Source organism: Sciurus vulgaris (genome assembly GCF_902686455.1).
Source record: "Sciurus vulgaris genome assembly, chromosome: 3".
Lineage (NCBI taxonomy): Eukaryota > Metazoa > Chordata > Mammalia > Rodentia > Sciuridae > Sciurus > Sciurus vulgaris.
Window position 1 is genome coordinate 131,711,209 of NC_136463.1, and position 17,811 is coordinate 131,729,019.

The window sequence follows — 17,811 nt, forward strand, 5'->3', positions numbered from 1 at the left end:
TTCCTTTGCTGAGAGAAAGCTTTTTAGTTTGAATGTATCCCAGTGGTTGAGTCTTGCTTTTATTTCTTGTGCTATGAGAGTCCTGTTAAGGAAGTCTGGTCCTAAGCCGACATGTTGAAGATCTGGACCTACTTTTTCTTCTATAATCTGCAGGGTCTCTGGTCTGATTCCGAGGTCCTTAATCCATTTTGAGTTTAGTTTCGTGCAGGGTGAGAGATATGGGTTTAGTTTCATTCTGTTGCATATGGATTTCCAATTCTCCCAGCACCATTTGTTGAAGAGGCTATCTTTTCTCCATTGCATATTTTTGGCCCCTTTGTCTAGTATGAGAAAATTGTATTTATTTGGGTTTGTGTCCGTGTCCTCTATAATCACAATACTTTTATGAGATTAGTAATTATGTTGATGTCAACTTTGAAGTGTATGGTCTTGGATTTAGAAGATTGTTTAGACACTTTGTAAAAATGTACTTCGGTAGAGATGAAATAAGTATTTTTTAATGTTACAAAATTCCTTCACTCTAGGAATAAGGAATAAGTGGGTGAAAACTTCTAACAGAATTTAGGCTTACTTTTTAATGCATTTTGAAATAGAGTGGGTGATCAAACACTTGATTGATAATTGGATGGAATGATCTTTAAAGATCATTCAATTTATATTAGGTTCTTAAAACACTTTTTGTTTTAAAAACAAAAAGACCAAAAATGAATAGAAACAACAGTAACCTCAAAACCAAATCTTAGAATGAGTTAAATTTATTTACGCATGTATTCTTCTTTCATTTTGATATTATTCAACATATTCATAATTGTAATTAGACCAAAATGTTGCCCTTTCATCATAAACAAGTTACCCTGAAAATGTCACGTTAAATTAAAACAAAAATCATGGTGTTAGCATTGGTATTAATGAGGCAAGTACAGTTGTATGCAGTTAAAAAAAAATAGTTCAGCAGAGGAAATGTTGCTTGGATTGAATTTACTTGCAAGTGAATAGCAATTTAATGAGTTGGGTTGTTTCAGCCTCATCCCTTGGGGGCACTTGAACACATCACAAAACCGCTGGAGTTTTGGCTCAAGTGTCAACATCTACTTATATACTGTCTTGGACCAGAAAGCCAAGTACTTCAAACCAAGGATCTGGTTGTGTCTTGCTTTCTGTTTCTTGGCACCAGATCTTGGCTCCAGAAACTTTACTCACATTTATTAGACTGCCTTCATAAAACAAAGAGATTAGATGATCATCTATCAAGTGTTGGCCTATTTCTGCCTTTTGCTCATATGATGTTTCTTCACTAGCCAACAAAAGAACTCTGTAGCTCCTTACATTTCTACTTTTCCAAAGGCTAATTTTGTTTGAAGAGCAAGTCTCCAATTTGGAGGTTAAGTGGCTTTTATCTTTCCTGTGTTGACCATGAATTTAAGAGCTGAAGAAAAGATTACAAGTTTTAGTCATTAGAATGCTCAGTTTTTCTAGGTTATAAAAATTCCCTTTTGAATGTTGGAATTATTCTTTTAACATTCTCTAGAACCAGGTAATCATTAAAATCCAGATTAACACATTCAGGATAACAATTTGTTAATGTTTCACATTTTAAAAATCTGAAATTGCAGACCTGTATGCCATTTGATTTACCTGCACATGAAGAATGTATGTGTTTTACACAAACATCACTGGATAAATTTGTATCATGAATACAATCTATTAAACACTTATGACTTTATCCTAGATTTCTCTGAACTACAGACCTACATTTCCACTTGTTCATGGAGATGAATACTTTGAATACTTAGTGATATCTCAAACTCAGCCTGCCTGAAAGCATACTCTTGGCCTTCCTGTCAACCCTAGATTTCTTTTGACTTAGAGTACCAGCAACATGACAGTCATTTGACCCTCCTTCCTCCTCTGCCATATTAGTCCTTGTGTGAAGGACTTTGTGTTGGGTTTCCTTCAGTTACTGTAATCCATCATCTCTTGGTTTGAAATTGGGCCTCCTTCATCTTTACTTCCCCAGTTTCATTCTCCCATGACTGCCAAAGTAACCTTTTACTAACACAAATCTGGTTGTGCCATACCCCTTATGCTTCTTATGCTTATGGTATGTATCAAAATGTGGATGTCTTTGTCCATTGGTACTGCAATAACAGAATAACCAAGACTGGGTAACTTATAAAGAACACAGATTTCCTTCTTGCTGTCTCAGAGGCTGAAAAGTCCAAGATTAAGGCACTGGAAGGTTAGGACCCAGTCTCTCTGCTTCCAAAATGGCACCATGAACACTGTATCCTCATAATAGAAAAGCAGAAAAGAGAGGACCCACTCCCACAAGCCCTTTTTGAATTAAATCCATTCATGACAGCAGAGTTCTAATGGCCTAAATACTCCCTTTAGGTATCACCTCCCAGTACTGTTGCCTTGGGGATTAAGTTTCCAACACAGGAATTTTAAGGACACCCTCAGATCATAGCAGCCAGCATGGCCTCCAGGGCCCTGTAGGACTGATCTTTGCCTGTCGTTAACCATCATATCACCATCTCTCTGTGCTGTAACCATACTGGCTACCACTCATTCCTTGATTGTGCCATGCTGGACAGCCCAGGTACTTACTTAGCTCCTCATCCTTTGGGTCTCAGCTCTGATTTCAATCCATAGATACTCGTGAGCAATGTGTTTGAGAGTCACAGGTAACCATGCTGTAGTTTTGAAATACAAATATCTGTGGATATGTGTTGTTTTAGTCAGTTTCCCATCATTGAAACAAAATACACGAGAAACAATCTATAAAGATAAAAGATTTATTTTGGTTCACAGTGTTAGGTTCCAATCCACGATCCATCAGACCTATTGCTTTTAGTCCTCTGGTGGTGGTGCCAGATGCAGTGACTGGGAGCATATGGCAAAACAGACTACTTACCTCATGGCCAGGAAGCAAAACAGAAAGAAGAAGGGTATGTCTGCAATGACCTAAGGACCTGTCATGAGGCCCCACTCTCTGCAGATTCTACCACCTCCTCATAGTGCCATCCTGAGAACCGAACATGCGCAGTTTGAATATTGAATGTCTCCCAAAGGCACATGTATTTATCCTTCACAAATGCTGGATCACAGTGGGCACATAATGTATCAACCCTTTTATAACCTACTGTTTTATGTTGGATTTAAGGTGACATACATGGTATGGCCAAAGTAAACAAACCACAAACATGGACTGAGCTATTGTAATCTATTGGGTTGGGGGAATTAAAATTACTGCGGAAGAAGCTGGTGTACTTTTGCAGTAGGGTCTAGAATGTAAAAATTATAATCTGCCTTAAATAGAATGGAAGAGAAGAATGTGACTTTAGCATAATAAGTTTTTCCCATTTTCCTTGTTGCCTTTGTTACAATGAACACTTTTATCCACCACCTTAAAATCCCACTTCCTATTGTGTCAAAGTTCTTCCTCTCACTAGTACAAATTATTTTTCCTAATTATAGTGATTTAAATTTATTTTTTAAAAATTACTTAATGAAACTTTGTTTTGCTTTTAGGTGGTTTGGACATCCTCATTTTTTGCCTGCTGTTTCCTAGTCAACCCTGCTTTATGAAATGGAATGAAGCTGAAAAATCACCTGCTTTTTTGTGAATTTGAAGGAAGATTGGGATGATCTCAAGTAACTAGACTCTAACTGCAGCGATGAGTTCAGACGAGAAGGGTGTGTCGCCTGCTCATAAAACTTCCACTCCAACCCATAGAAGTGCCTCCTCTTCAGTATCCTCCCAGAGGGACAGTAGGCAGGTAAGAGAAGAATAGAAAGCACATTTGGTTGTTTTATGCAAGTACAGTACCCTTAGGATTGGATGGAATTGCTAATTAATTCCAAATTTTGTCGTGAAGTCTTTCATTGCACAGGAAATCTCATTATTTTCCATGAATACGTCTGATGATGTCATGAAGCTCCTACTCTTTTTGCCATTTAAGACCCTTTTTTAGAGCAGACCACAGAAAGGGTATAGGGTCACTAGGGGAAGCCCTCCAGTTTCCTTGTTGTCTATACCTGCAGGGAGATCCAGCTACTTGCTCTCTTTCTTCATTCTTGGAGGTGGAAAAGGCTCTATGAATCCACAGAGGACTTCTTTCTCTAAAGCTCTCATTGTCCACCAAGTTCTAACCTCTATTTAGTGTTCTGTGGAATTTGGTAGAGTCAGGAATTTGATTGCAAATGAAATTGTAATATCAGTCAGTGAGAATGCAACAGTTTTTTAAGGAAAGTAAATTGTCATTGCCTGATTATGGTAGAAAACATCTATAGTTCCATTTGAACCCATTCTTTATTTTTGTTTACATAGTCATTTCTTTACTCTTTTCATAACTTTTGTGCTTGCCAGGGTTGCATGGGGATTGATCACATGAATGATATTCATTGTCACAACAGTGGTGTTTCAGCTGGCACAGATCCAAGAATAACTATTTTCCTTTACTATCTTGTGAGAGTATTTTAGTTGTGTAACTAGAAATTCACAGTTAACATTTTATGAAAACTTTCCATCTGCACAACTTTCAATTAGTGAATATTCTTGCAAGATCTCCAATCCCCACACCTATTTGATATGTTCAAAGCATATTGTCTAGAAGTGTGTGTATCAGTTACTAATAGTATATTGTGTGTGTGGATCTTGGACAGCCCGTTCAGATGTGAATCCGTTCTTCTACATGGTGAGGGTGCTATTCAGGTAGCCCTCAGTCTCAAACCTCCCAGCACTCCATGTTCCACATCTAGCAAGAAGTTCCGGGGGGAATCTGTAAGCATTGGAAATTTTTTATAGCTTTCATAGGTCCTAAGGCAGCTATTTTTACAACAGAGTCTTGGGGCATTTATGACAGTGGTGTCTTTTGTTGCTGAGCTCAGAAGACACCTGTATTGTTACTTAGAAGCAATTGTACCATTAACTGAATCTGTGATTACACACAGTTATAATACTTATTACATTGCATTTGTAGAGCCAAAGAAAGTTAGAGCACGGTGAACTGAAAATACCTGTATATTAAATAGCCACTGTGTATTGAGATGCTATCTAAGTTTGTAAATCTACTTGACTTTTCACCTGTTCCCCTGTTCTTTCTTTTTGTGCCTTCCTCATTTTCCCCTTGCCCTGGTCATATACATTATGAGTCTTTTTAAGCAATATGATCTTCCTGGCTGCTACAGGAAGAAAATAATTGACACAGCTCACCCTGGAGACCTTGGCAACTGGAAATGACTAATGGCTGCTGTTGTTGATCTTCCTGTTGCACCTGAGCTCCAGGGTCACCATACAAAACAGGACGGAGGACCAAGACCCTGGTCTGCCAAAGGGAGCATGAAGGTGGAATGTGTGACTCCTCAGTGCGTGAGTGGGAAGTGTGAGGATGCGATGGGAAAGGAAGTAGCCCCTAATTTATGATCATGAATTCTAGACAAGAGACATTGTTCAAATGGTTGTTGTTTTTTAAGGAGAGAATTTACTTTCTTTCCTGTTTGTCTCAGCAATTGGAAACTCTCTCAGATATTTTCTCTTTTGGTTCCTTCCTGACACCTGTTTTGTATCTGTCCATTTCCCCTAAGGAAAACAATAATAAGAAAGAATAATTACAGTTCTGTTTTTCTTTCCCTGCCTCAATCACTACCTGAAGCCCAGAACTTATACTGCCTAGAAATTTTAGTGATCCTGTGATGTACTGTAATATGATGTAATGTTTTTATGTGCATTTATTTTGTACACTGTTTTCATGGGGAAGGGACACAAAGAAAGTGTCATAAATTAGTTTTCATTGAATTCTATCCATTTCTCTAATTTGACCGACATCTATGCAGATGGTGCCAAATTGCAAAGTTCAGCTCTTTGTCTTCTACATTAATCACATAGGTAAAGATTCTAGACATAGTGATATTTTAATGCATGTTGTCTGTGCATTCCCAAATTCTAATTCCAACTTGGTAATAAACTGATTGTGCATTTCTACTCAGATGTGCCACCATCTGATTGTGACTTAAACCAATGTGTATGAGTCAGCATTGCTACTAGTGTAAGTCATTCTTTCAGGGACTCAGTATCAATGCCATGTCTTTGTGCTCTACTTCTCCCATATTTTTCTGTTGATCATTTCTTCCTCTACAATATCACCGTTCCTTCTATTCCCACTGTCAGCTCCTCAGCCTAAACTGTAAGGTATTGATCACACCTTCCCAGAGTCTGCAGAGCATTCTTGCCTCACCATCCTCCTCATGACCTCAGCATTTCACATTTCCTGAATATGGCAGGTTCATGTTCAAAATCCTTTAAAGATTCCCTGTTGCCTATGCAATTAAAGCCAAGTGTCCAGTGACCACTATGATCTGGTCCAGTCTTATATCCCATTTTTCCCCTAACCTGCCCAATTTTGTTGCTCGTGTTTCCCGAGCCTGCCCCATCTCTACCTCTGCCTAATCCTTCCTTCATGAAATTCCCTTCAGTCTGCTTGATTCCTCCCTCTGCATCAAGGACCAGCTCATGTGATGGCCACTCAAACCCACATTGCCTTCTCTCTTTTCTGAGCTTTCATAGAACCTTTAAACAGTATTTGACATTTTTGTATTGTTCACACATCTTTTTATGTATTGATCTCAATTGTTTGCCGAGCTCTTCTAAACAGTTTGTGTACTCTTATTCTTCAGAGATAAGCTTTGCACCTCAATGTGTGTGTGTGTGTGTGTGTGTGGCTGGGGAATGAACCCAGAGCTTTGTATATGCTAGGCATGTGCTCTACCACTGAGTTGTATTCCCAGCCCTGCACCTCAAATGTTTTAATATATCCTGGAGGATATTTTTAAAGACCTGCAACAATGTTAGCCTTGTCTTTTTATTGCAAAATTTTCATCCCAGATTTATTCCTTATTCCTTCCTCATGGATAAATAAAACAAAGAACATCTGTGCATAGTAGTGGTTGGCTGTCCTTCCTGCCACTAAGTTACTTAGCACAACAGAGGAAAAAGGGAGAGGAATTGGGACATGAGGTGACTCAGCGCCCCTGTGATTTCAATCAATATTTCTTCATCAGTGACAGGGTCAAGACTCCACTTAGTATTTAACAAGTTAGAAGACTTCAGTAATTGTTCCATTTATGTTTTACTCAAATGCGACCTTAGATGTTAGGACATCTAACAAAATTGCCTCTGTGTGTGTGTGCACGCGTGATCAAATGACTCATAAGCCACAATAAATATATATGCCATGAAACCTTCAAAGAAGTAATGAAGGAGCTGATTGGAATCTCGACTTAGCCATAACCAGCATTCCCCAAGTATTTACCAAGGCACATTCCTTCAGAGGTATGAAAAGAGCTCCTGTAGATTGAAAAATGCTAAACAAAATCTTTTTTGTAATGTGCATTAAAAAAATTTTAAGGACAATGATAAGTGCCGAAGTAAGACTTTTCTTTAATTAACTCTTCTAGAATTTAGTAGATTATGAAACTTTTTTTTCCCCTTTAAGATTTGATTGTTAAAAATCCAGATTTTTCTTGCTATTAAAACCTAAAGTAAATAGCAGAAAGTACAGTAGAGGGAAAGAAATGGAGAGCAGGAAGAGGAGGGCAGGGGGAAGTACTAGGGACTGAATTAGAGAAAATTATATTTTATTCTTTTATAATTATATCAAAATGAATTCTAATGTTATATATAACTAAAAAGAACCAATTAAAAAAAAAAAAAAAAAAGAAGGAAGACCTAAGGACCTGGATCCCAGATCCTTATACAAGACTGGACTACATTAGTCAGTAATGGCTTCCAGTTTAGAGGGGGCATTTACTTTCCAATAAGCCACAGTCCTTGCCTATCCTTATTGATTTCAGTGCTTATTTCTATTGATTGCTTGGCTCCATAAAGCATCTGGACTTATGAACCCTGATCCCGGACGTCAGTAGGTCCATCATGGTAATATTTCACTTACCCGGGGAAATCTCCACTTGGGTGTTAAGACGGCATCTCACACTAAATGTGTCTAAAATTGAACTCCTAGTTTTCCTCTCCTCTCCACTCCTTTCCAGTTTTCCCTCTCAGTACATGACAATTCTGTCCTTTTGATTGGTATGCCCCGAGCCCAGGAATCATCCTTCATTTATGTATTTCACAATCTGCTTCCAAACCATCAGCAAATTCTATAGGTTTTACCTTCAGAGTGCACCAGGATTCTCACTGCTCCATACCACCTCCTTCCCCGCCGCCATGCTCTGAGACACCATCATTTTTCACGCGTACTATTGCAGCAGTTTTCTACCTGGTCTCCCTGCTTCTACCCTTGCCCAACATATAGGTCATTCTTTATGGAGCAATCAGGATGTTCCCTTCAAAATGTTAAGTCAGATCAAACGTCTTTTCTCTACAAAGCCTCCAGTGACTTCTCAGCTCTCTCCAAATAATAACTGCTGACTGTTGTCATTTATAACCTGGTTCTACGTAACTCTCTGATCCCATCTCTCCCACGTTCCCCTTCAGTTGGTCCTCTCCAGTATGTTCTTTAGAAATGTCAAACATGTTCCCACCTCAGGGCCTTTGCACTTTTATTCTCCTCATCCTAGCTAGGTTTTCCTCCAGCCATCCCTGGCTTGCCCACACACTTAACCAAGTTTTCAAATGTACTGTCTGGGTAGCCTGCCCTGCTCTCCCTAAATGTCCTCATCACTCACTGTCTACTTTGCTGAGTTTATTTTTCTCAAAGCACTAATCACCACTTGCATGCTCTATATTTGGTTATACAATTCTTTCTCTGTTTATGTCTATATCTACTTCCTCTGTTCCCTGTCTTGGGATTATAAGTTCCATGAAAGCAAGGTTTTATTTATTCAATAATGTATTCCGAGCCCCTTGTACTCATGCTGTGTATATGGTGAGCTTGCATATGGTAAGATCCAGAAAAATTTGAATAAGTGAATGAAGAGTTGGCATGGAGGGAAGATTGTAAACCAGGCTCCAGATGTGTGGATGGCTGTGGAGGAATAATTATGCAATTGAGAGATGACAGCAAGAAGGGAAAGTGGTATGGCAAAGAGTTTTAAGTCTCACAGGACTGGATTTTGGGAACAGAAGGATTATCCCAATGTCACAGAACAGAGCTGACAGCTCAGACCCTTCTCCCTTCTCCTGAGAGTGTGTGGGGTGGAATAAATGGCTGAGGTGTGTGAAGGAAATGGTATCAGACAAAAGCAAAGAGTTGAGAGCTTTCTGCACAGATGTGCAGAATATTGGTAAGAGTGAGAGGTAACCTATTTTAAAATTGGAGTTATTGTTTCCTAGTCAGTCATGGTACTTATTTTATGATAATGGTATTCAAGAGGGTCATTATGTTTGTGATCCACTGACTACGTTTTGTTTTCCTATTATTTTTATACTTCTACATTTTGGAGAATTTTTTTAAAAGTATAATGTCTGAGATCACCATATAAAGACAGTTTCAGAAGTCTGGGTTCAGGCCCAAAATTCTGCATTTTAAAAAATAATCACATTTGGAACCAATTATTATTTTTATTTGTATTATTATTGAGACATATCAGAAAATCAAACAGCGTGGCTCTATGAATACAGGGATTGGAATGCATAATTTCTAGGTGATGGTGCCTACTCTGTGTGAATTATCACAACTCCACCAGATTAGGTCTTTTAAATCCTTAAGTCAGTCTATTTCGTTGCATAAATCAAAAGAGAAATTATAATTATTCAGAGTTTGCTGAAGTTCAGAGATCATAAAATAAAGTATATATATTTTAAGGAAAAAATTATAAATAAGAGGCTGGTAGTTAATCTTCTTGCCAGTTTTTATTCAGTTCTTAACAAGTATAGATTTCAAGTACATGGGTATACAAAATTTTTCCTATATCTGATCAAGAACAGCTCATTTCAAAACCAACGGTTAATGCCCACTGAGGACTTGTGAAGGCCATCCCCAGGAGTGGTTCAGTGGGACTGTGTGCTGGCATAACGTGACTGACTGGTAACAGGACGACCTGGTCTTATAACAGCAACATCTTCTGTATTTGCAGCTTGCAGAATAAGTGAAAAGGTGCCTAGAAAACCATAGAATAAAAATGTTCCTCATTACTATCTATACTTTATGAACAAGGTTTTCATGAGAAGTTTTCATTACAAACAGCTTAAATATATCTCTCAGCATGTCTGTGAACTGAGTGGGATGATGCCCCTCGAGCATCATCTTCAAATAGCTTTGTTAAGTGATATCACCAAATTGCTTCTCTGAAACAGGGTCTCTATCTGCTGAATCTGAAACCTATGTCCATCTTTGAATTGTGTGAAATATAATGTTCTCTCAAATTAAAAAAAAAAAACATAATTTTTAGAGAAAAAAATTTAAGCATCTTTGATTGGATACCTAACCTCCAATTTAAATCACTTCCAATCACATCAAGGAGGAGCAATAGAACTTGAATTCTTAATTCTATCTAGAATTCCAGTGGACCTGCAAACACTACAGGTTGACCCCGGACTCAGCTGTTGTAAAAATACTGACCTGATCTAAAAATATGCATTGTCTTCAGTAGAGGGATACTATAAAATAAATCTTTTGGTCTAAGTATTTTTAAGTTCTTGAGTTGCTTCTGATTTCAGTGTAGTCTTTTTGGGATTCCATCTATTCCATGGAACTAACTTTTTAGGACTTTGGGACCAATGTCAATAGGAAAATAACAATTGATAGCAAAAATTGGCACCGTGACCAGCTTTTGTGATTTAGATGCAGTTTGCAAATTGGGTATTCTGAGAAGTCTAAATATTAGGCAGCATTCATGAACAAGCTAATAGTACAACACCAGCAATGTCTAATATTTCATTAACACTCACTATGGAAAGTTGACACTATTGGCACCTTTTTCAGAGAACTAAACTATGGCAAAAAGTGGTGAAATATCTTGCCCACAGCTATTGAGCAGTGAAGACAAGGTTTGTTTCCTGGAACTCTGTTTTTGGAGCTCATTCTTGGCCCCTCCATTGGTTGATCTGTTGTAAAACCTAGTCAAGCTTGATGTCCAGGGGAGGGCCTTGTGTGTACTTGTAAGTGAACTTTGTAAGTCAGCATTTGTCAATCACTTCTGAGTTACATTTGCCTCCTCATTTTTCCCCCAGCAATGGCAGTGATTTTTCATAACCTCATTGACCTGGGAGACTATAAACCAAATGGCACATAGACCAAAATGTTCATAGTTTTCATGGAGTGCTAGTATCATAAGTGTATTTTATGTTATCTGTGCTTTTCTGAATTTTCTGTGTTTTTACTACATGTATTGCTTTTAGAATGAGAAGTGTTGATAATTTGTTTATCGAAAACTTCTATAAGCCATTTTCACTAAAGGCAATGAGCAGCCCTACAGCATTCTTTGCTTTCCCTATCATTTGAGGATCCCTGTCACTTGGTGTTTACAGTATGTGTTCAGGCCATGTCGAATGGGCTGAAATTGAGTCTATTGGAAAGAAGTTTGCCACCTGGCACTCTGATGTTCATTGCAACATTCTAGGGTGAGAAGGTATTCATTGCTTTCCCTGGTGTTCCAGACAGAGAACTCTCTGGGCCTGCCTGGATCAGTTCTTCATCTTGTATCCTGAGATGACTGGTTTGGGGAAGCATTTTTACAGGAACAAATCTGTTTGTTGGATCCAAGATTAACATTGCCTATTAGATTCTCAGGCACAATACCAAATGAATGGAGCCAAAATTTAATCTGATAATGAACCCCAGAGGGTCTCTAATTCAGTAGAGTGTTGATGAGGCCTGAGAATCTTCATTACAGAAGTGCCCAGGAGACCGTTATTCACTGGGGTTTGGAAATATTGCTTTTACAGAATACATTTATAGGTGTTTCATTAGAACTATAAAAACATCATCCTAAAGGACCAGAAGTCTATAAAACTACTTTATTTGCTTTTCAACTGAAACAAATAGAAAATTTTACTTCCCTCAGCGCAAAATCTACTGTAACTCTCTTAGATTGTAAAATATTCTCACAAAGGTAAAGGGAAGCCTCCTACGGTATTTTGTAATTCGTATGTCAAGTACCAGACTTCTTTACCTCAAATCCAAATAAGGAGCCAATTTTGTAAAATTTATTATAACCAGCATTGGTGTGATTTCAGGGAAATAGGCACTTCATGTGCTATTGCTAAGCATGTTAATTGATTTTGCTTTTTTGAAGGGTGATTTATAATATCTAGGGTCATTAATGAAGTAATATCATACATAGAACAAAAAACATATTCCAGCTTCCAAAAAATATATTCTGGAAAGTAATTAAAGATACATGTAAATATTTCTGTGCAGGAATGTTTCTCAAAGTAGTCTTATGGTAGTAAAAAATTGAAGGCTGTCTAATGTTCAACAGAGATATTTAAATAATTTCTATCATAGCTGTGTAGTGAAATATTACAAAACTGCTAGAAATGTTTTTGAAGACTATTGAATGCTATGGGGAAAATTATACATTGTTAATTTTAAAAAAGGTTATGAAATTGAAAAAATAGTACAATTTATTTTTAAGAATCAAGTGTTTATATGTGTTAAAAAAAGATGAAAGAAAATGTACCAACATATTGAGTTTATGGCTTTGTCGAGGGTGATTTTAAGTTCTTATTTTTTGCTGTTTTTCCCCAAAAAATGTCTGCAATGAATGTGTATATATGATTTTTAAGGTTGTATTTGTGATGTAATTTATGTGTGGGTGTGTCTTTAAAACAATATTTGGAATAGAATAAACATGATAAAATTGTTCAATATTTTAATAATAAAATAAAAAGCCCTAACTGCACAAGTATAAGGTTAAAAGTTAACTGAATATGAAACATACGCCACACAAGAACTTGAACAAGTTTCTAAAACCTCTTTGAGTTTCTGAGGAATCGACCAGGTCACCTTTGTCCTCTTTAATCTTATGGACATTGAATCATGCCTGAGCAGGTACTTAGACACTGTAGATATTATGGCAAATATTTATTCATTCAGTCATTCATCAAATATTTTTGAATACATAAGACATGCCATAGATATACATGCTCTGAGTTTGCAAGGGGGATCAAAATAGTCTGATTCTGCCTCAAATATATATATATAAATGTTAAAAGGTAGATTTTTCTTGCTTGTATTGTTAGCAAAATGTCATGGATGATTATTATGTTGAAAACTTTTTGTATTCTGGGTAATTGTGAAATCCTTGTAGAAAATTACCAATTATCTTTAGTATTCTTTTCAAGTCACAGGGACTGCTCTCCAGCTTTTAAATTAACTCTATGTGTTCTAGAGCCTTTGCTCCTGAAATGGACTAATATCCATCCACATTATTTGCTATTTATTTGTAATTTCTGTATTGAAGAATGACCAGTATATGCTTTTAGTCCAGTTGCTCTGGTTTCCAGTGGTTGTGTTTGCTGTCAAGTTTTTAAATACAGTGTAAGTACTGAGTTTACCAGTTAGTTCTGGTTCTGGTTCAGCCTAAAGGCAACCATGGGAATTAAAAAAGCTATTTATTCCTACCTCTTCATATTCAAGATCACTGCATTATTTCACAGCTATCAATGGAGCCCTTGATGAATTCAGATGGTATGTTTTACAATGAAAGGTTTCCAAAAGAGACCAGATAAAGGTGGTTCTATAGACGTTGGTTTGTTATAACCTTCCCATGTCTATGCTGGAAGAATCAAGACTGTGATTACTTTGTTTTATCCCTTCGGGTTTTCCCAGATGTGCTATACAGACTTTCTCTAGCTAATATTTCTATAATTTTCTACTTTAATTTTAGCAGAGCTTATATGAAAGCTTATTGTTATTGCACTTCTGCTATCTTTCAGTGAAAGCAAGATTATTGTTATAGAGTAAGTAGTTGGATTACTACCTTTCCAGCCATGGTCTTTTAGCTTCAATGATTTTAATATTTTATACAAAGAAAAAAAATCCTCTAAGGGATTTGTTAAGGCAACAGCAGGCGTCTCCTGTGCATCTTCCACCAACAGGTGTTCAGGCAAATGCAGAATCCTGGTGCCACAGCTGCCGTTGCTTTCCCATTTGTGTGTACCTGGGGCATCTATCTCCACTGACATTGACAGCTTTCTCAGTAAATTCTGATGTGCAGGTCACAAGGTGGTGCTGATCACAGGTACTGGGTTGACTGGATAAAGAGATGGCCATGTAGTGTGTGGATTCGCCACTTGCAAAAGGACTCCCTACAGCATGTAGTCATCTTTCTGTGACACTAGGAATATGTTAGGTTCCTAGATATTTATTCATGTAGTATTTACAGGTGAACTATAGGTATGATTGAGTGTCTGCTGTGTACCAGCCTCTAGGCAATACTGTAAATACACTGAGTGCCAACTCTGACTTACAATGAATTACAAAGGAGATCTTTTATCCCCGTTTTATAGATAGAGAACACTGAGGCTGAGAGAGGTTTGCAGTTTGTCTAAATCACATAGTGAATAGAATGAGATTTTGTGTTGGTCTGTATGACTGTGAATCTTAATGTTCCTTTCTGTACATTGTGTGACTATATCCCTAAGGTAGAAGCTAGATGATTTACTCTTGGTTCTGAAAAATTAGAAACTGAAAATTAACCTTGAGGTAGCTCAAGGTTAGCAAAACAAAATTAACCTTGAGGGTTTATGATACTTAAAGAGTTCTATAATCTTTTCCTTTTTATTTTATCATTTCTACCTTCCAGACGCAGAGAAGGTTGTGGTGGGGTATGCCTGGTGATATGTTCAGTTAGTTTTGAGGACCTATACTGTATAAAATTGCTGTGATTTTTGTCATTTTACATTAGTGTTGACTTTGGTAAAAGGCAATATTTAAAAACTTGGACTCTAGATTGAAATCTTGATGCTCCCTAGGCCTCATGGTTCAATCAGCCACGAAATATACTCAGCAGTCACTGTTCAACAGCTTGTTATGGAGATGTAATGAAATAGTCCACGTAAAGCATAGAGGTAGGGATAAAGTACTGAATAAATACTAACTTCTGTCATCACCATCACCAGTATCCTATGACGGTTAATAGTATCAATGAAATAGTATTGCTGTGTTAAAATTAGGTGTAACTAGAAAAAAGACAAGCCTAATAACCAAAAGCTTGAAAAATTACTTTAGAAATGTCTGAAGTATTTTAGATGCTTTTCTTTAGAAATATTTTAATTTGTGAACATAAAAGCATTTTGGATAAGACAGGTGAACAGTATCGGTGAAGTAACATTCAGAGAGCAGTGTTTCAATTTTCTTACTGTCCTAAACTTATATGAAAAGTGAGTCTATATAGTAATTTGTAGCCACAGCCTAAAATATTTCTCGCAATTCCTTTATGCCTCTGAAATGAAATTGAAGTAAGTAAATGACAAGAAACCCTGTTCAACAGATCATGTTCCTCTCTGAGACTGAACTGCTCAGCTATTATTAAGGGTCTCATTGTCTATTTATCACATCTATGATACTGAGGAAACAGGACTACTGTCATGTTGGCAGGTTTCCACCTGCTGCCCAGAAGCTATTGAGATCAGTGGACACTAACCCGGGGGTCATACTTTCATCAAGTTACAGAGCTGCAGGAAAGTATGTGTTCTAGACTCCTGAACTGAGCTAAATATGCATCAGTTCCCTCTGAGCAGGGGGAACAAGAGGTGGGTAAGTACTTACTTCCTCCTTGTCTGTATGTCCTAAGTTCCTTTAAAAACTGACCTGAAAAATTAAGTTGTAATTTTAATTTTTTAAAGGAAATTTGATTTTAAAAAAATAATAACTGTGTTTATGTAACCCTTTATTTAACTTGCTTATATAACATGTAAAACACCTTCAAGGTAGCAGCATGTGTTTCCAAATCACTGTGAAGGAATATGAAAATAGCCATCTTGTAAGAAAAAGTACAAAAAACTATAGCACAAATTATGATCTTAAAAGAAGCCATATGAAAAGAACTAATTTTTTAACTGTGGATGTTGCAAATTCTAATGTGATGCATTCCCCATTGACCCTGTCAGAGCTGTAAATTAAATAAAGAAGTGCTCTGTGTGATTAATCCACTAGATTTTTCATTTTCAAAAGTGGAATTCTTTAAATGTTTTCAAAAGTTCTATTGGAGCTATGATATTTCTTATAATGTCAAAGTAAGCTATAAGGTAGTTTCATGTCTAATCATGTATTAATGATGCTAGGAGTTGTTCTCTATGGATTAATCAGAAAACACCAAAAATTTCAGATTTTTTTTTTTAGGGGGGGCGGTACTGGGGATTAAACCCAGGACCTTGCACTTGCTAAGTGTGGACTGCATGCTGAGCTACATAACATACAATGTGCAGAGCTTTTCTGGGTTGTGTTGTGGGTAAAAGAGATGGGGTACGACAATGAAGGTCAGCCAGTCCTGCCTTCAAGGGCACCAATCTAACCGGTGTTGGAGACTGAGTATGTTAACTTAACTCTTCTTTATAGCTGCTGATAATAAAAACACAGCATTCGAGTACTTAGATATTTAATTTAAAACAATGAGCAGCCAGGTATGTGATTATATAGCTTTAGATACACACCTTTAGTTTAAAGAACCTTGAGTTTGAAGCCATTCAAAGCAATTGGTTAATTTTTTTTTTATTATAGCGTAGATAATGATGATTCGATTCTAATAGTACACAAATATAAGACTGACAAGTTTATGTAAGAACTATAGGCTTCTTTGTTATCATACTGGGGATTTTTTTAGAAGCTGGTTAATACAGCAATGAGATTCAGCTGGTAGTTTTATAAATTGTGCTTTAATATATATATGTACATTTGGTAATGAAAATACTGATTTACTTTACTACGGTTCAGTAAATGTTTTTAGATTCTCTGTGCCCTGGCAAATCAACAACATGTGGGACTTATATTTTTTGCTCAGTCTTAAGATGCACTGTATTGTGCTATGTTTGAAATGAATATACCTCTTCTTTCCATTCATAATGTAAACTATTTTGCATATTCAAGTGGAGAAGAAAGTAATATTGTGTGCTTTGTGCCAGGTACAGGGGCAGGTATCTTGCAGGTATCAGTCCTGGTTAACATGGTTACTAAACCTTCTGATCTGCAAAATTCTGGCAACATTTTCAGAATCCCCCTCTGTAGAGACAGAATTCACATTTATCACACTTTAAATATACAAATTGATTTCTATGTCTGTGTCTTGATTTGGAAATTAGGGATTTAATTCCATTTTCCTGGTCAAGTCGCTTGAGTTAATCCTTCATTTCCTGCCTACATAGTTGCCAAGGTCCAGTTTTGCTTTTCTTACCAGTTTGTGTGTGTGTGTGTGTGTGTGTGTGTGTGTTTTGTGTTTTTTTTTGTGGGGCAAGGGAGTTGAAAAGGGAGGTAAATTGGCAATTTATGTGTGTTTTTTTGCACAGCAACCTACAAGTATGGGAAATGGGAGAATCCTTAATGAAAAACTCAGAACAACATACCAAGTGGAAAAACTAAAATAAACAAAAAGCAGTAGCCACATAGGACAAGGTGAATGCATGGTTTACAAAAATATCTTTAGCATTATTTGGGTTTTTGTCTGAGAAGACTCTCTCTAGAACATAAGCATCACAAGAACAGTTCTCTGGCCTTTGTTCTCTGTCACCCTGTCATCTGTGTCTGGCTCGGGAGGTACCCAGTAATGATTGACTGATTATTTAAATGAACAAATGAGTGAATAAATGAATGACTCATTTCACCGACATTGTCAGATCTTCTGATTTATCATATTTATTTTACTGGATTTTTTATTGGTATTCTATTAGATAATGAGGGAACTTGCTAC

At 37.0% G+C, this 17,811-nt stretch overlaps 1 protein-coding gene across 9 annotated transcripts in view; it reads left to right on the plus strand.

Moving 5' to 3' along the window:
• Positions 1 to 17,811, plus strand: part of OSBPL6 (oxysterol binding protein like 6) — a 239,523-nt gene that overhangs the window by 126,223 nt on the left and 95,489 nt on the right. For all 9 annotated transcript variants that reach the window (XM_079132196.1, XM_079132198.1, XM_079132197.1 and 6 more), the window contains exon 3: positions 3,535 to 3,782. In XM_079132196.1, coding sequence (XP_078988322.1) covers positions 3,681 to 3,782 — 102 coding nt within the window. In that variant the 5' untranslated portion in view covers positions 3,535 to 3,680. The remainder of the gene's footprint in view (positions 1 to 3,534; positions 3,783 to 17,811) is intronic.